Source organism: Sturnira hondurensis, unplaced genomic scaffold (genome assembly GCF_014824575.4).
Source record: "Sturnira hondurensis isolate 20B ecotype Veracruz unplaced genomic scaffold, ASM1482457v3 Scaffold0021354, whole genome shotgun sequence".
Taxonomy (NCBI): Eukaryota; Metazoa; Chordata; class Mammalia; order Chiroptera; family Phyllostomidae; genus Sturnira; species Sturnira hondurensis.
In genome coordinates this window covers 31711514-31731970 of record NW_028093985.1, presented here as the reverse complement: position 1 = coordinate 31731970, position 20457 = coordinate 31711514, and the positions used below count along the sequence as shown (strand labels likewise).

The 20457-nt window shown below is 34.5% G+C and overlaps 1 protein-coding gene across 1 annotated transcript in view; it reads right to left on the bottom strand.

Moving 5' to 3' along the window:
• Positions 1-20457, bottom strand: part of WDR36 (WD repeat domain 36) — a 39437-nt gene that overhangs the window by 10603 nt on the left and 8377 nt on the right. The window contains exons 6-16 of the mRNA XM_037032201.1: positions 18901-18955; positions 17459-17591; positions 17030-17205; positions 16601-16721; positions 16016-16081; positions 14846-14932; positions 13274-13419; positions 7811-7925; positions 7281-7446; positions 6945-7053; positions 4184-4263 (exon numbers count right to left, since the gene is read on the bottom strand). Coding sequence (XP_036888096.1) covers positions 4184-4263; positions 6945-7053; positions 7281-7446; positions 7811-7925; positions 13274-13419; positions 14846-14932; positions 16016-16081; positions 16601-16721; positions 17030-17205; positions 17459-17591; positions 18901-18955 — 1254 coding nt within the window. The remainder of the gene's footprint in view (positions 1-4183; positions 4264-6944; positions 7054-7280; positions 7447-7810; positions 7926-13273; positions 13420-14845; positions 14933-16015; positions 16082-16600; positions 16722-17029; positions 17206-17458; positions 17592-18900; positions 18956-20457) is intronic.

Below are 20457 nucleotides of genomic sequence, written 5' to 3'. Positions count from 1 at the left end.
AGAATCTACATTAAATAAAGCATTTCAAGAAAAACAGTAACAGCAGTTAGTAGGGTTTTTTTTTAGTATTCCATGCTCTAAGTATCCTAAGCCCTTGAGTCTACTAATTTAATCCTCACAACCCTATGAGGCAGATCTGTCTCCACTACATAGATCAGAAAAATGAGGCCCAGTAACATTTAAAAGCTTGCTCAACGTAGAAAAGTTAAGCCAAGACTGTCACCCAAGCACTCTGCACTGGGATCACTATAAACTCGGTAGAAAACACTGCTGGAACTAAAGGTATACTAGGCAGCTCAACAGCACATTTACACACTGGTGATTCCTGAGCAATTCAAATGTAAATGAAGACTCTCCAGTAGAGACATTAAGTGACTTGTCCATGATAAAATCTCTCTCTCAATATATTCACAATGTGATTATAATGTAAGCCCTAAGTAATAATACAAGACAGAAAGACAACAATAAGTTTAGGAGCAGTAGAAGCATACCTGGATGTGTGTTCAGGACAATGACCACTATTTAATTCTCAGGAATGGGGGGGAAAGGTGAGTAGTAAAATCTGATTTGTGTTCAACCCTATTTTGGAAGCTCACAAGAATGGCTTCTTTTGGGAGTCAAGAGAATTGGGGAAAAGGAAACATTAGTAAACACTTACACCAGTGACTGTTAACTTTTTTATGTTAAATTCATTTAACCCAAGCAATGCAGAACAGACATATTATTCCAATCTATATAGATGATTATTAAGCCTAAAAACAGCAATTTCAGATCTAACCCTTTCTTGTCTTGATCAGTATTTATTCGCCAAAAAGGTCGGTATATGAGTGAAACTTCCTAACACATTTAGAATCTATCTGTTAAAAAGGGAATCTGCTCGGGCTAATTTATTTTATGTAGTACTATTAATTGTTTTACCAAATTCATTGTGCAACTTGATTCCACAGCTATTGTGTGTGGTTAGACTGACCTTCCATTATGTAAAAGCATCAAATTGAGGAAGGTGGTTTCCATATACACAGCACATTTTACATTGCCACAGTAGCTCATAAAGTGTTAAGTGTGCAGACTTAAGCCCAGACCTAACTATCATACAGTCTCCTGCCAATTCCAATAGCCACTGTAAGAAATCAGACTTTCAAGCACAGAGTCCTGCACACTAAGTCATTTCTGGTTACATCCCTAACAAATGCAGACAGTGTCAAGATGCTCAATCTCCAAAATGATGGAATCACCTTCCACACGAATCTTTAATGAATAGAACAAAAGGATGGTTTTGCTTCGGTGAGAAATGCAAAATAATTCCAATTATTCTCAAATAATGCTCCTCAGAAAATAAGGCAGAACAAAATGTGAAATTCTATTAAAGCTATTTTATACTTTGGTGACCCACAAAGGAGTTCAACCTGAACTTCCAATGGCTGGAAAACAAATAAAAGAAGGCAGAGGTATAAAATGACATAATTTCTGGGATGAAAAATTTCACCTCTGCTTCTCTGATATTCCTACAAACACAAGAGCATTTTATGTATTTTAAAAGAACTTTACAGGATCCAACCAGTTCAGTAGCTATGCAATTTGTTTTAGATAGGCACGATTCCAGGTGGATATACCTGTATGTTACCACACCCAAGGTTTACTCACGAACAGTTTTACTTTTCAAATTATGCAATGAATATACTCATTCTTTAAATATTTAACATGTTATGTAAATGACAAAGCTACTAATTGAAGGAAGAACTAGGAATCTCCAAAGACTGTCATACTAATTATGGTTTACAATGGGAATCAAAAGCCCCAACAGGTACATATGGCTATGTATGAAATACTCATCACTCACTTCCCTGTTATCTTCTACATCGGGAAAATCATCCTTATAACACATGACACAACCTGAGGAAGGCAGGTAACACAGCTGTTGGGAAATCTGTTTTTTTCCTCCAATGCTCATTGCAGCAAAATGTCATCTACAAACTGTGCCACCTTGGGCAAATCACTTAACTTCTCTCGGGGCCTCCGGTTTCCCATTTGTGAAATGGGACTAGTAATAGTAATTAATAGTACCTACACCCATTAGGACATGAGGGAAGATGAAAAATAAAAGTACATAAAGTGCCCAGCAGCTCATGGTAACTGTTAGCTGCAATTAGACAGCAGCAGTTGTGTGATATTGCTTTTCAAGATTTCTCATTCATTCCACTTCCAATCTTAACCAAAGTAGTAGTTATTTTTGTCTTTATTAAAAATATAGACTTTGGTTCAATCAGTGGAGATACTACATTTTCTTCTATCAATCCCTGTCTGATTCATTTCTTGGGATTCTTCTGTATTCACTTAATATTGCCTCAGTGCTCACCTAAAAATAAGTTATTTGAAAACCTGTCAAATTTATACCTGCTCAATTATTTACTGATACAAAAGTTTAGCAAAAAGACTAATGCTGAGTGAGAGATTCACAGATTTAAGTGTTTTCAGATCCCAATTTTCCTTTCCAAAGATAAATTTGTCACTTCTAAAAAATATTTTGCCAATTTAGTACTACTGAACATTAACCTATCTCCCTCATCCAAGGCGAACCACAACTACTAAAAAGGAAAATGAAAAAGGCATATGTCAACTCTATTACTTGTACAACTTCCTAGTGTAATTAAAGCAATTCAAATTATAACATTCATTTTTAGAAAAACAGTAAAAGTCCATGAAACAACAGACTACCAATATTTCTAATGATGCCCCTTTAAAGAGGGTTTTTTAAACCAAATTAAGGAAGTACCAACTTTAGGTGAACTTTCTGAACTTGAAGGACACAGATAACTAAATCATTCAATTTTAAGTGACAAAGAAACACAGCTGGGGACAAAGGTCCCTAGTTGTTAGAGCTGGACTAATTCATTAGCATAGCAAGACTCTTGTTACACAGATGACAAATCCAGTGTCTATGCTGGACAAATGGCTGTGCCTCATTCCTATATCAAACTTGAAGGGAAATGACTACATCAGGGTTTTTCCTTTCTAAAGGTCAAATTGCTTTCAGGTACGAGCTTATCCAATTCCTGAGGAAAAAAGACTAGAATTGGACAGACTTTAATTTCAAAATATTTCAGAAGATTGAAAAGTACCATCTTCCTTCTCAATTTTCTTACCAATATCTTTCCTTATGGTATATTCCATATTATGGTATAATATGGTTAAATTAGATACTTTGCTATTCCCATCACTCCTTCCTAAGCAAATATGTGTTAAGTAATATTAAGATTTTAAATTAAGCATAAATTTTTAACAACAAAGCACACACACAATATCTATCTCCATCTCCCTCTCCCTCTTCCTGTTTCCACTGTTTAAATTATTTAACAAAATTTAGATAATGTTTTTCTTCAAGAGCTGTTTTAGTAGCAAGTTTCAGTCTATGAAACAGATTTCTGAACACTCCTGGGTTTCCCCCAAATCTTAAGATACACATTTTTCATCATTTGAAGGCATGTAAAATGTCTTCCTTCAAGAATTATGTTAGAGACAGAGAATATATAACATACATAAAGGTAAGTTAAGGTTTTTGACCTTTTAGCTAAATTCAATATGAAAAAAACAAATGAAAAACACAACACCAAAATATGGGTCATAAAGTCTGAGCTGTACTTTGAAATATCAAAATGGCCAAATGAACTTTTGTAAGGTTTATGCAACTGACTTGTACATCTCAATTTTTTTGATGTTTTTTAAATCCTCACCCTCTATGTTTACTGATTTGAGACAGACAGGAGAGAAAGAGACAGAGTAATGTGAGAGAAATATCTCTCGGTTGCCTCCTGTACCTGCCCTGATCAGACACTGAACCCACAAGCCTAGGTATGTGCCTTGACCAGAATGGAACCTGCAACCTTTTGCTGTACAGGAGGATATGTGATGCTCCAACCAACTGAGCCACATGACCAGGGCTCTATATCTCAATTTTGCAGAAACAGAAAACCGAAGAGAAACTGGATTTTCCTCACTATTATTTTTTATAGCACTAATCCTTGCTGTTTTAAGAGGTCAAAAACATTCTAAAAATAAAATACCAAGTGAAAAAAATTCCCAGATACATTCATATTTTTAAAAGCACATGATCCATTTACTACAAGTAAAAAAAAGGCAATGATTGAGAAATCTTCTGATAGAGGTTAGGGATTTAAAAACTCACCAGCCAGAAGGAAGGTCCCAAGTTCTAACAGAGCAATCCATTGAAGCACTTATTAACCAACGACCATCAGGACTGAAAGCCTTTCGATTAAAAAACAAAACACATATATAACTTGTGTGTATTTGTATAGATGTATACATGTGTTTATTTATGTTTGTATAAGTTTGTGTCTGCATTTTTAACAGCTTAAAGAATGCAAGAAAGGAAAAGAAGCAGGCTACATGAAAAATTAAGTTTGAACAAAATTTAGATGTCCTTATTTCATATAACAGAAAGTACCCTTTCTTGGAGGGAGAGGAGTATAAGGGGACTAAAAGGTAACGTAAAAAAAAAAAGTGATTCCTTAAAAGAAAGAAAGAAAGAAAGAAAGAAAGAAAGAAAGAAAGAAAGAAAGAAAGAAAGAGAAAATACAATATTATTTCTTATATAATACTGATTTGGCTATAGATACAGATTAGGCTTTTACATGAATTATAAAAAGTTCTAAAATTTAACATTATCACCTACTTTTACATTTTTACTCCAGAATCTCCTATATTTATAAACAATTAACAAACTATGTTCGACTACAAATCGTTTTTGATATAAAACTGTTGTTCTGAGAACAATTAGAAATATTTTGTTACCTAATTTCAGTTATATTGTATATGTGAAAGCAACAAAAAGTACATTTTCTTGAAACGTGTATATATTAGACTAGCTTTCTAAGAATAAATCAAAAATGATTTTGAATGCAAATTATCTTAAAATATTAAATGATTGGGTTGGCCAAAAAGTCTGTTTAGGTTTTTTTTCTGTAAAAGACACATTTTCCATTTTCACCAATACCTTTATTGATTTGGCTATTTCGAATATGTTGGCTATCTCCTGCATGGTGTAACACTGATTATTCTCAATCATGTCTCGATTTGATTGCTGTCAACTTCAGCTGGTCTACCCGATTGTGGCGCATCATTGTTCAGTGACAAATCTCTAGCACGAAATTTTGCAAATCACTTTGGACACATCTGATGCATCGCAGCGCCTTCTCCAAACACTGCACAAACCTTTTTTTGCACCCCAGCTGCGTTTTTACCTTCTTTGAAATAATGAAGCATAACATGCTGACAATGTTGAGCATTTTCTTCCATCTTCAGTATGAAAATGGCTACACAAAAATTCACCAAATTTGGTAAGTTTTTTTTTAAATGCATGCTGATAATGACAGCAGTCACAACACAACCTAATAGAATTGTTTTGAATGAAGTTAAAAACAGCTAAGTACTACTACAGCCATCATAAGGGGAAAAAAAAAACAAACGAACTTCTGGCCAACCCAATGCTAAAGAAGTCCTACTTTTACTTGCAGCTTCAGTTAAACATCTCCTTCTCTTTCTTAACATGTTTCACTTCCAAAATGTGATTTAAATCTACAATAATTAGACTTTCAAAATAAATTTAAACAATAAACTACTTATACCACCTTAAAGAAATTGTATTTTTCTATTATTAAAAATGGATAGATAACAGCTCTCCTTGCCTGGAGCAAATGTTTTGAGGCTTCAGTCAGGCTGGATATATAGGAAAGCCCAAAAGGAAAAACATTAAGGTTTATAATGGCAGTAGGTTGTGTTCATCTGGGACTCTAAGTACATCAAAGAGATCACGACTATTCATATTAGCAAATGATACTGAGACAAATGAACTCTAATTAGTTAATCAGGCTGTAGTAATGCTGTGTAAACTCAAAACTGAAGGTACACAGAGGTCAATTTACAGGATAGTACAAGATATTAAAGGATAGGAAAAATTACTTTGATAGGTAAAACCATGTTATAAACTCTCATAGATTAAATTAAACACGAGTAACTTATTACTGAGTAGGAGAAACACCAGACACACAAATTGGAAGTAAAGTGTAAAAAAGAAACAGGAAGAGGAAGCTGGCATTAACAGATGTTTTCAAAAATGTTATTTCATCAAAATTATCCCACTACCACCCTCGTTTCTACAGACATTGTCACAACAAATTCTGCTGATAAGGTAGTTCTCCCAATCTGCGAGTAACATAATTTCCTGACCTTTTTTCCCCTTATTTTTAAGGAAACGGATAAACATTACAAATTCTGATTTTTGGTGTGAGAACTAATAAGTAATTGTTGAACTGCCCCTCAGTAACTAAAATTTCATTTTTTTTCTCTTTTCAAGTAAATCAAGGTATTTGCAATTGATGCAAAAATGACAATATAAGCTTAAAATGGTCCTCTACATACACTTTTTAAACTACAGTATTCCTTATAATATCATATATCCCACAATAAGAACATAACAGTAAGCAAAAACACATTATTAATTAAATTGTTTTGGAGTTAGGCTATAAAGACTCTAGAAATAAAACAAAACGAATAAACCAGGTACCAGACATTCCAAGTCCCCTAGTATCAACTTGTCATGCATGTAGAAAACCAGAAATAAGTTCCTTCAGTCTGGTTTAGTACTAAGTCAAACTGATATACTTAGGTTTCAATGGATCATTCAATCTCCAAAGTATATTTTAATCTAATAGCATTAATGCCCTGAGAAACATTAGGCTTCTTTAAATTCTGTCTTCCTTAAAAATCTTTTTGAAAATTAGTCTCCAAATTTCTTCTTTTGAATATCCTCCTACGATGAGTGGTTTAATGCTATTAAAGGATAACATTGTTTTAATTATCTGAAGATTTTTAACCTAAACAGAAATAGAAATGAGTCAAGTTTTGTTTAGACATCTAGTTTGTTTTACCATGTCATTTATTTGGCCTTGATGTCCAGAAAACTCTCTGACAATCTTCCTAGTTTCTATGTCCAGAACACTAATGGAGAAGTCATCCAAGGCGAGTCCCAGAATGCCACTAGCAAAATAAATTCATCAGTTTTAGTAAACAAACAGACAACACCTTGAACTAAAACCTCAGTCATTTTCACTTTCTTTAATCAAGTGTATCTTTGGGGGAAATTAAGCAAAACACTGTTCTTTTATATTAAAAGTCTGATTTTTCCCACTTGGTAAGTTATATACTTTACTGAAATTAAGAACTTTTACCAAGAATACCAAGAAAACTCATCCTGTAAACTTTACCTGTCTCTATGTAGCAGCATCATATTTGGAGATGAGTTGAGGCTCATAGAATGTATTAAAATTTTGTTTTTAAAGTTCCAGAACTTGAGTAATCCTTCACTACCAGTAGTAATTGCCAACTGGTTTAATCCATCCACTGCAACACCTCTAACAGACCCTTTATGAGCTTTAAAGCACATGTTAAAAGAAAAAGAGATATAAGAAAAAAAGAAAAAAGAGCAATTTCTTTATTAAAATATCTAAGTTCCACTATTTACCTTCCCCCAAATTTTGAAACTACTCTGAATTTTAGGCAGTAGGGAGAAGATTACATTGCTCCAGTAAAACCAAAGTCTATTAGGTTAATGCACAAAGGTTTCAAAAAACAGTTAAGATCTTCCTGCTTTCTTTGTGCTTAAAGCAAGAAGAAAACAAAAATTTTATAGCAAAATGGCTGGTACTCAAGAATTTAATAAATGCCAATGACAGTTATTACTCTTATATCTATCTATATTATGTTTTAAAAGAGAAAAAGAAGTAAAATTCAATACCTTGATCTTCACCAAAACTTCCTCGATGAATACCAGACTGCAGGTTATATACATCTACAGTTCCTGATGAGAGACCGATTACAGCAAAGTTTCCACAAGAAGTTATATCCAGTGCCTTAGGAAAAAAATTTAAACATGAGTGACGCAGAAAATAACATTTATTGTACTTTATAGCTTCCAAAATGTTTTTATCTACTAATTATCTTATTTTTTCAAAGTATATCATGATAAATAAATTTGCTTCTTTAATTTTGTTAAATATAATATAATTATATTTGGGTATATAAGAAACATCTGCTTGGTTCTACCTCCTTTCTATGATGTATGAATAAATTATTATCTAAGAAAACATAACCAGCCCAGGCTGGTGTAGCTCAGTGGATTGAGCATGGGCCTGTGAACCAGAGGATGGCAGTTCGATTCCCAGTCAAGGTACATGCCTGGGTTGCAGGCCAGTTCCTAGCAGGGGATGCACGAGAGGCAACCACACACTGATGTAAAAAAGAAAGAAAGAAAGAAAATATAACCAAACTTAACTCTACTTTTTATAACTTGTGTTTATTTTAATAGGATTTATTGTTATTAGTGGGCCTGCTTCTGGTAATCTCCTTTTCTTATTCATTTTACCCTCTTATCAAAGGCAGTATAAACAAAGCAAAATGAGTAAGCTGAAAGGGTTACCTGTGAGTAACAAACTGTACTTTAGCGCATGGGTTCTCTGATAAATACTTTTGTTTGCTACTTACTGGTTACTGGCTTTATTCTAGGCAGCAGAGTATGCCAGGCAATTGACTATGTATCACTGTGTGTGTATACACATATGTGCGCACACACACACAAACACACACACACACCCCCCAAATGGTCTATGAGTGACCATTACAGGCTGTGAGTTAAGAACACAGGTCCTAGGTTCAAATCCCAGCTCTTCCATTTACTACAATAGTTTCACTGCCCCTAGGCATATTACTCATTACATTAAGTCTTAGTTTTATTGTCTATAAAAAGTGGCTAACAATAGACCATATCATAGAACTGTTGTGATGATAATGTAAAATAGTTATGTTCAACGCAGAGAGCCTGAAACAAAGTAAGTACACACAAAAAGTTGGCTGTAATTTTCATTACCACTAGTACTATAACAGCTATTTAAAATGGAGCAGGAAAACTTAAGACATACTCTCAATGGTTTAGAAAGTACTACATAATCTTAAGTCTGGACTTTTATACTATGGATAATACGGCAAGAATGCTTACAAAGAAATCTGTACAAAATAGAATCATGCAGAAGTTAAAACTTTTAATAAGTATTTTCAAAATCCTAGCTGCCTCCTTTGCAGACAATGACAAGCTGATCCTGAAACTCATATGGAAATATAAGGGATCAGAATAGCCAAAGCAATCTTGTGGATAATAAGAATAAACTTAGAAGATTCAACCTTCCTGAATTCAAAACTTACTACAAAGGTAAAAGGTACCATAGTCAAGACAGTGGCACTGACATAACTATGGACATATAGAATAAAACAGAATTGAGAGTTCAGAAATAAACCCTCACATTATGTCAAATAATTTGGGGCAAGGGTGCCAAGACCATTCAATTGGAAAAGAATAATCTTCTGGACAAATGATGTTAAACAACTAGATATCTATATTAACTCAGAAAAGATTATAGACCTACATCTAACAGCTAACACTATGAAACTCAGAAAGAATTGCATGAATAAATCTTCATAGCTTTGGATTGGGCAATGATTTTTCAAAAGCCACAAGCAATACCCCCAAAAAGATGGACTTCATCAAAATTAAAACTCTTAGGCAGCAAGTGACAATAAGAAAACAAAATGATGGCCCACAGAATGGAAGAAAATATTTACAAATCATATATCTGATAAGGTACTTGAATCCAGATTATATAAAGAACTATTATAACTCAGTAATAAAAAGGTAATCCCATTAACGTGGACAATGGATTTAAATAAAATTCCTTCAGAGAAGATATAAAAACAGCCTATAAGAATATGAAGAAATAGTTATTATAATTAAGTCATGAGGCAAATGCAAATCAAAACAACAATGGGATATGGGATACCACTTCATACCCAATAGGACGGCAATAATCAAAAGAAAAGACAATCACAAGTGTTGACTAGGATGTATAGAAATTAGAACCTTTACATATTGCTGGTGGGAATGTAAAATGACACAGCCTCTTTGGAAAACTGGATGAGAGTGCCTCAAAAATGTTAAATATACAGAGCTATATTATGACCTAACAATTCAACTCCTAGACATAAATGCAGAGAAGCAAAGCTTATGTTCACATAAAGGACTGTTTACTGATATTCATAGCAGTATTTACAGTCAAAAAGTAGAATGAACACATATGTCCATGAACTAACTGACAAATGGCTAACCAAAATGTGGTTTATACAAAATAGACTAGTATTCAGGAATAGAAGGTATACACTATTGATACATGCTATAATACAATGTGGATAAACTTTGAAAATATCACGTTAAGTGAAAGAAGCCAATCACAAACACCATATATTGTATGATTCCATTATATGAATGCCCAGAATAGGCAGATCTACAGAGATAAAAAGTAAACTATCTAGGTTAGGGAGATGGGAGAGGTGAAAAGTAAGAGAATGGGGATGGCTGCTAACAGGTACAGGATTTCTTTATGAGATGATAAGAATGTTTTAAAATTAGATTGATAAAATCTTGGCAATAATTGTACAATTCTGTGAATAAATTAAAACCATTGAATTGTACACTTTCAATGAGTGAATTATATCTCAATAAAACTGTTTAAGAAAAAGCAGAGGCAACGCTTTTGCAAGCCAAATATGAATGTTCTTCTGTATATCTTAAAACCCGAGAGACCTGGCTAAGACAGACGCGAGAGTAGATACACTTTGCCTCCTTGCACAACCAAAAGGAGGGCAACAACAAATTTAACAAAAAAAAAAAACAACCCAAACTGCCAGAAAATAGAACTGTAAGGAAGTCTGACAACCACGGAGTTAAAGAAGAAACACTAATTCAGTCTGGTAGGACAGGTGGGGAGGGGCAGCCGGGGTAGACAGGACACGTGCAAGGTGGTGGCTGGAGGACCAAGTGGTCCCACATTTGCGTGCAGATAAACCGGGAGGGGCAACTGGGGAGCCACAGAGTATACAACCCAAGGTTCCAGGACCAGGAAAAAAAGCCTCAAAACCTCTGGCTGTAAAAACTTGTGGGATAGGCAGTGGGATAAACTCCCAGCCTCATAGGAGAGTCTGTTGGAAGGACCCAGAGGGTCCTAGAACATATACAAGCCCACATACCTGGGAATCAGCATCACAAGAGCTCAATTTGCTTATGGGTAGCAGGGGAAGTGACTGAAAGCTGGCAGAGCCAAGCAAGCGCCACTGTCCCCTCTTGAACCCCCCCTCCACATACAGTGCCACACCACAGCGATATGTATTATCTCACCCTAGCAATACCTAAGGCTCCTCCCCTTACTATGTAACAGGCACACTGAGATAAAAAAAAAAAGGCCCAAATGAAAGAGATCAAAGCTCCAAAAACAGAACTAAGCAATGAAGCAATAGCCAACCTATCAGATGCAGAGTTCAAAATGCTGGTAATCAGGATGCTCAAAAAATTGTTGAGTACAGTTGCAAATTAAAGGAAGAAGTGAAGGCTATGCAATGTGAAATAAAGAAATATATATAGGGAACCAACAGTGAAGGGGAGGAAACTAGTACTTAAATCAAAGAAGGAAGAAATAAACATTCAACCAGAACAGAATGAAGAAACAAGAATTCAAAAAAATGAGGAAAGGCTTAGGAACTTCCAGGAAAATTTAAAATGTTCCAACATCAGAATCATAGAAGTGCCAGAAGGAGAAGAGAAAGAGCAAGAAATTGAAAACTTACTTGAAAAAATAATGAAGGAGAACTTCCCCAATCTCACAAAGGAAACAGACTTCTAGGAAGTCCAAGAAGCTCAAGAGAGTCCCAAAGAAGTTGGAGCCAAGGAAGCACACACCAAGGCACATCATAATTACACTAGCCAATATTAAAGATAAGGAGAGAATCCTAGAAGCAGCAAGAGAAAAGGAGACAGTTACCTACAAAGGAGTTCCCATAAGACTCTCAGCTGATTTCTCAAAACAAACCTTGCAGGCAAGAAGGGGCTGAAAAGAAGTATTTGAAGACATGAAAGGCAAGGAGCTACACATCCAAGATTGCTCTACCCAGCAAAGCTATCATTTAGAATGTAATGGCAGATAAAATGCTTCCCAGATAAGGTTAAAAGAGTTCATCATCACCAAGCCCTTATTATATAAAATGTCAAAGGGACTTATCTGAGAAAAAGAAAGTGATCAAAATTTTATTTTACTGTTTATAGAAACAGTAAAACGACAACAAAATCACAACTATCAACAACTGAATGTAAAACAACAACAACAACAACAACAACAACAAAAAACGACAAAAACAAAAGCAAACTAACCAAACAACTAGAACAGGAACAGAATCACAGAATCACAAACATGGAGATCACAGAAGGTTTATCAGCAGGGAAAGGAAGTGGGGAGGATGGGGTAAAAGGTACAGGGAATAAGAAGCATAAATAGTAGGTACAAAACAGACAGGGGGAAGTTGAGAATGTATGGGAAATGGAGAAGCCAAAGAACTTGTATGTATGACCCATGGACATGAACTAAAGCGGGGACTAGGGGTACGAGGCATGCTCGTAGAAGGGGCAGTGCAGGGCAGAGGGGAATAAAGGGGTGAAAATGGGACAACTCTAATAGCATAATCAATAAAATATATCTTAAAAAAAACCCAAACCCAATAGAAAACTTACCTATTAACAAAAGCAAACAAAAATAAAATTTAAAAGAAGAATAAAACTTACAAGCAAATACTGGCATTTAAAAGCTGAATTTAAAAAGACTTGGGCAATCTGAACTTCTCTACCAAGCATTTCTCACAATAGACAAACAGAAGAAAATAAGAAATAAAGAATTTAAATAATTTCTACATCTATAACTCATTAATGGTTTAGCAAAATCCTATTGTTATAATGAAAAGAAATCAAGGAAGAAAAGAAGGAAAGAATACGAAGAAAAGAAGAAACCTTCAGATTCACATTCATTGAATCAAGTACCAAACACTCAACATAATTCATCTGAGAAAATATATTAATAAACGATGACATCATTTTCAAAGTATTCTGAGTAATCCTGTATTTAGAAAATGTAAATAACCAACATACTACCTCTGATTAAGCAAAGCTTAACTTAAACCTAAAGTAATTCTCTGAAAGCTGGAAAACTTAACACTATTAGGAACTAATTTCAAAATATTAAACTATGTTCTTTCAACTACTATTATCAATATGCCAAGACCACAATAGGACAGTTTTATGGAGGAAAATGCCCTTATAAACAAGCTCACTTACCGTTGCAGTTATGTCATCTTTCTTCAGATCTTTTGGCTTGAGAAAGTAAGTGCCTATTGTAGATCTTTGATAGTTCCAGGTTGAGCAAGACAGCTTACCTTGATGGCAAGCAATGATATTATCCCAGTCACTTTCACGAGCTTCCTCTAAAACATAAGTAAAATAATAAATCAATTTAATTCTCCCACTCATTAATTCACTTACTATTTATTAAGCATCTACTATTCCATATTATTAGTAGGCATTAGAGATACAATTATAAACAGGTACTTCCTGACAGTGATGAGTTTCCAATCTAACAAGAGATTCTGATTAGAAGAAATTACAATAAAGTATGGTAGTACTTATTATAGCACTAAGGGAGAGTTTGCTAAGAAATTTGGGAAGAGTAATAAATGGCTCCCTGAAATAAGCAATACAACAAGTAAAAATTAACTGGGAGGATGGGGTAGAAGGGCACACATAGGCCCAAGGGTAACTGGAACAAAATTAAGCAGAGCAAGTAAGTAAAGCACTTTCTCGACAGGGGTGAGAGGAGACCAAGGCAACTGGGGCCACATTGCAAAGTATCTTAAAAGCCATGTTAAGGAAACAAGTTTCTACTCTAAAGCTAGTAAGGGGCCACTGAAGATTTTTAAGGTAAGTGACATGACTCAGACATTTTAGAAAGATCACTCAGGTTCTAAGATAAAAAAACAGAAAGGAGGGTGGTAAAAATTAAAGTTAAAAAAGATATCAATCATCAGGTTGTTATAATAACCTTGAAGTAAAAATGGTGCCTATGTAGTTATTTCAATGATAGTTTCACTCACCAATCCCATCACCTATACATTTTTCTTCAAATGACTTCTCTGAATGAAGCACTGCTCAAACTGTACACAGTAAGATCCCAGTGTATTCAGGTCCTTACTACCATATTCTGCCATGTATAATGCACTCTGTGTGTAAGGCACACCCACGTTTCTGGCCCAAACTTTCAGGAAAAAAAAATCTCTCATTTTAATTTTTTAATTCAATTATTTATTTATATTTAGAAACAAAACCGATCATCATATTTCCGGGTTATTATTTTGCACATGGTTATCCTTATGGCTTTCTAGAATTACACTTTTAACACATAAGCAAAAGAATCAAAAACATTTATATAGATATGGATTTAGTACTAACCATGTATAATGCACATCCTTTTCCCTGAAAAATATGGGCAAAAATTGCACATCATATATGGCAAAATACAGTAAGTTAGTCAGAACTCTGAGTTCTCAGTTCTTGTCTTTTTACATTAGTGACTTTTATTATACCAGGCATATGATAGAAGAAAAAGGACTACAAAACATCAATTATTTATTAATAGATCTTACAGAGAAGAGCAAATGCTGAAATTAATAAATAACAAGTTCAAATTAGAAATAACTCATGTTATTGAGGTTATTGAGGTTAACACACTTGGGATTACCTTCTACATGCTTATTAATATTTGCAAAAACATCTATTAAAATGGAAGAAACAAAGAAATACACAGTAGGAAATAGAAACAAATAACTTCTCAAAACACAGTAGAAAGTTACTTACCAGCTGCAAACTTTGCAATGGGTGGAAGTCTCACTGACATGGCATTCTGAAGTCCTTTACGTTTGACTCTCTTTTTGTTTATTAATCCTGGGGTCAGGGGACAAAGGAACATAGCTATGAATCATTCTTAGTAAAAATGTACATACAAGTTACTCACTGTCACATAAAGTTCAAGACTTTACAATTTATGTGAGAAGCAAAATAAAAACGTTACTACCACCATCATTAAATCATTTGTGAAGTTTAGCCTAAGTCATTATGCCACAAGAAAATAAACCGAGATGTAAATAACTGAAAAAAGGTGAAAATATCTTTTTTCTTTTTTTCCAGATATTATGGTCATACAGTCATGTCGATCAAGAGAAAGCCAAATAATTACTAAAAGTAATAGTTTCACTGGGCCAGATACAGAACCAATAAAAAAGTGAGTTCCTCACATGAAGCAATACTTAGTATCATTGTAACATATATTTACCACTGAATAGTCTTAAATATATAGGAAGAACAGGCAGAAAACCAAAGTACATTTCACTGAGAAAACGAAGAGAGAACTTGAATGAGGATACATCTTATTGCTAGATGCAAAGAGTCTCTAAAGTATCAAATTTCTTCGATTTAATTCCAAAAGAAACTGTTGTAAACATTGATTTTTAAAATGATCCTCAAATTCACCTGGAAGTATATGCATGCATGAAAAATCAGGATAGTAGCTTAAAAAGAATAATTATGAGGAAAACTGAAAACCATTTTTGTTTAGTAAACAAAATCTTTCAAATGCTGGAAACCATGGGAAGAAAACAAAATGTGCCCTATTTACAAAAAGATGGAACACTTTGATCCTTTCTCTAGGCTCCTTTCCACATTTAAAATTCTACACAGTACACATGGCTCAAGTTAGACCAGCACTGCCTTCTGGGTAGCAGCAGTATATTTTTACCACTAAAGATGTCTAACTCTTTTCAACAATTGTGAACAGCACCTCAACCACTTATATAGCAATACTGATCTCAGGAATCGCACTACTACTCTTCTATACAAAGCTTTTGTTTTTGTTTTTTTTTTTTCATCTAAAAGAGGAAATACATCAATAAAACTTCTGATCATCTCACAGAATCTTGAAATCTCTCTTTTGTGACCAGCAGTGTTTTTTCTACCTCGCAAATGACCTACCATGTCCTAAGCTCTTGTTAAATTTTTCATGTACCGTAGAAAATGACTGAAGAGTTCCATCTTGACCTGTTGACATATATAGAAAATGCCAAATCATGCTTCATCAAAACAATGGACCATCTGAATCACAGTTCTTATAAAATCAGATTCTATGAAAAGATTGAAATTACAATTTGGACCACTTTAAAAGGAGAGCCAAATTGCAACTCTATTTTTCATTACAGTATTCAATTGTGCACAGAATATTATTTATTAAGAACAAAGAATAAAATGAAGTACTAATAACCCCCAGCACATTAACAGGCAAGAACTGTATTTTCAGAATCTGACTGTTCTGTCGCTCAGAATTAGTAAATGGAATGACACTCCAAATTAAGATAATTACCATCTACAGTGTTTCCCTCACTTTTCACCTCATTTTTCTCAGAAAAATCAATCACCTCATTTTTATTCACCTCCTTTTACTCAGATTTCCAAGTCAAAGTGACATTTGAATTTAAAAATGTGCAAGTAACAAACTGAATAAATATTCAGTACCCCGTTCTCAACTCTTGCTGGAATAAATAGCATGAAGCAGACACTCACTCGCACTAAGAATCTGTTGTCCATTTTGTCCATAATACCTAATTTTGGTAAGAGGAGCACTATGTCCCATTCTGAATCTCAGAAGCCGGCCTTCACCTGTGGGACCATCAAATATCCATATCTGCCAAGAAATAAAAGCACAAGGTTCTTCCACAATGTATTTAGTGATCTGCAAACAGTCAAATCATCTTTGACATAAACTGACTGGGACTGGGTGGTGATGGCCAGGCTGTTGACCCTGGAGTGAGGGTTGGGGGAGAGATAAACTATCAATGTAACCTGCTATGCTTTTTTCTCATTTATACCAGTACTTATTCCACATTCCTTCCATCTTTTAGGTTCCAGGCTGATACATTAAAGCAGACTTGTAATATCCTAAAGAGCAGGACAAAGGAGCCAGAAAGATGACAACAACAATAATCATTATACCCTGAGAGCATTGTCAGCACCATTTGTGACAAGAAGCGGCTCCCTATGGAGAAATGTCAGTCCGGCAATTGCTGTAGAATGTGCATTTCTCATTTGATTGATAAATTTTTTGTCTTCAAGATCCCAGAGTCCAATATGGCCACATGGGCTTCCAGCTGCCATTACTGGATGACCATCTGTTGTTGAAATAAAATACATTAACAAAAACATGTACCATAAAACTACTAATCAATTCTTCTTTCTATCCTTTTAATCCATAAAAGGATAGAAAAGATTCTATCAATATTCCTTGCTTGCAATTTTTATACTCCAGTATTTCATTCAGTTGTATTAAATTACAAGAAAACAAAACATCTATTAAGAAAATTTCTGAGCTTCAAAGTAATGCACTTTGGGTGTTCTTAAGTCTTATCAATAATTAAGAGTTACCTGTGCGAAATGAAATAGAAGTAATAGGTCCCCAGTCCTGACGAAACTTCATTAATGTTTCATCAAACTTAATGTTGTGAATTACAACCTGACCCGACATAAGACCGATAGCAACAACATCCACAGCTGGTGCCTGAAAATTAAATTATTCAACTTTTAAAATCTTTTCTAATAGCTTTAAAATCCTGAATATATGCATCATTACTTAAGTGTTACCAAAAGAAATTGTTATTTAATACAAAAGTATTTAAGAATATTTTTTCCCAGGTTACTTCCTACCTTCAAATCTGGTAGTCACCAACTCCTCCCCTCCCTCAAACCATATTCAACTTGGGAAGAAAACAGCCATAACAGAAAAGGAAGCTCATGTGTGAAATCACTAGATCACTGACTGGATGGAAAGAGAAAAAAGAGAGAATTCTTGGAAAACATAAAGGCTTGCCAGGTGCACAGCAACTACAACAGCCAACTACAAAGGAGGTGTTTACTCAAGGAAAACAGGAAAAACCTATAAAATATGTGAAAAGGCAAAAAAGTTTACAATCAGTATGTTCCAGCTATAATAACCTAATGATTATAATTTTAATTTGATACAATGATCTTACATACAGGCTCTATAATAAAGTTCCTCTATTTTATCACAGAGGATCAATGTCCGATACCATTATAAACGGAATCGGGTTACACATTTTATTAGTTTGCCATCGCATCACTACTGTGCATAAGACCCTGTGCAGAGGCTGTGGATACCAAAACAAGTAAATCCACTGCCCTCAAGGGATCTAATTATCTGATACTTTTGGGGTCTCTGGGTAGGCAAAACAGAACAAGGTTGATAGTAATAAGAAAGAATGAAGAAATGCATATAAACTAGGTATAAACAATAGATATTTACAAAGACAAGGGTACACTGGCTACATATTGTGTGTGTGTCCAATATACATTTAAGATTCTCTGCAGACACACCTGCATTCATTCAGACATGCTCTGTACTCACAAAAACAAATAGCAGTTATTTCTGCAAGAGCCAGAAATATTAATGAAACATTAGAATTTGGGCCCCAAGTATTTCAAGCTACAAATCTCAACATCCTGATCAATGTCTGTTTGACCTACAATCTCCCTGGTTTCACCGAACAACTCATCTCCACTCTGTACAGGCACAGGACTACGTGCTTACAAAAAGATTGGAAAACGGGGTTCCACAGCAACCACTAGCTAAGAGCCTAATTTCAGGCAATACAGTTTCCACAAAGTTTGTAGGCAAAGGTTTTATGATTTCTTTTCAATTACATCTCTAAAAACAATATTTTGGCATAATATTTATAAAGATAAACTAGTCTATATATTATTATGTCTTTTGGTCTAAAAATATAATCAATCCTTGAAACTGAAAAACACTACTACTAACTCCGTTCTTTATCTTAAAAAAAAATACTAACCTGCTGAAGAGCTGTTACTCCAACTTTCCATCCCGGAAATGTATATAGAAGTTTACTACAAGGAGAAAAACAGGTGAAAGCTATTTTTTGGAAGACGACAGAATCAACCACACATTAAAAAGTTAAATAATAACAAGTGATACTTAAGTTCTTTCTCTGCCCCTAGTCTAGATATACATATTAACTAATTTAATACTCAAAACAATCACAGTGATTGCTGGGAGGGGAGAGGGGTGAAGGGAAGAGAGAGGGGTGAAGGGAGGAGAGAAGGGTATGGGGGACAAGTGGTGATCGACAGAAACGTGACTTGCACAATACAGTGTACAGATGGTGTGTTGTAGAATTGTGCAGTTGAAACTTGTATAATTTTGTTAATCAGTGTCAACCCAATAAAGTCAGTAAGAAGGGAAAAAATAACCCAGTGAGGTAGACCTACACCACTTTCTAGATAAAGATACTAACAAACCTAAATCTGTGAAACAATTAAGCTAATGTCGCACGGCCACTGAGTGATAGAGCACTGTGAGACCAATTCTAGATCTCAAGCTGCTAGTAACTCTAAAAAATTAAAGAGAACAAAATCCATGACCAAAAACTGTTTTATAGTATAGACTACAGTATAAAACAGCCTTATAATATAGGCAGGTCTTATTTTTCACTACAACGTGTTTCTAGAAACATATCACAAAAGGGATTATAACTACAATATTACTCCTGTGTTATGTAAGTGTTAGAGGACAATACTGATGTTGCTCTACATTTCAGAATCAAGCTATGAATAAGTAAGTCCATGGAACAAACAGAGACATCTGAAATTGTTATAATGATAACAAAGTACTAAGTCATGTATTAAATTCTGTAAGTGGACTCAGGTCAGTTCACTCAATGATTATGTAATGGACACTTCACGTACAATAAAATGTGTAAACATCACATCAAGAGCCTCTGAGACAGTATCTCAGTCATCCCTGGGTCTACCATGGTCAATATTTGTAAAACTGAATGGAAGCACTGATTTAAAACTAAAAACTAGGATAAATATCAAATTTTTGATAACATTAGTTTCTCTTTTGAATTTAGAAGGGCTTTGGAAAGGACAATTTGGATGGTCATATATTTTTGTTTGCCTTTTTGATACTACACAAAGACGCCTGAGCTGACACTTTTTTCCTCTGCATAAATGTTTAAGTAACGGGTGAGGTATTCAAAATCATTGCTCTAGCAATAATATTCTAGTAGATGTCTGTCATATTTGTGATTGATGATAAAAGTACTTCTACCCTGAATATCATTCTTAAATGCTTCCACTAAATTAACACTAGTTTGCTTTGCCTTCTCTTACTTTTTATCAAAAACTAGAAGCTGCCCTGTAACTATCTTATGGTTAATTATTTTCTGAACTTATGTTACTTTGCAAGAGACCTCTCTACAGCTACATGTTTTTTGGTTTTTAAAGTGACTAGGGCCATTACTATATACTTTTCAATGGGCACATATGAAGCTGCCCACCATATGCCACGACTGCATGCCAGCTTTCACATATGAGATGCTATGAGT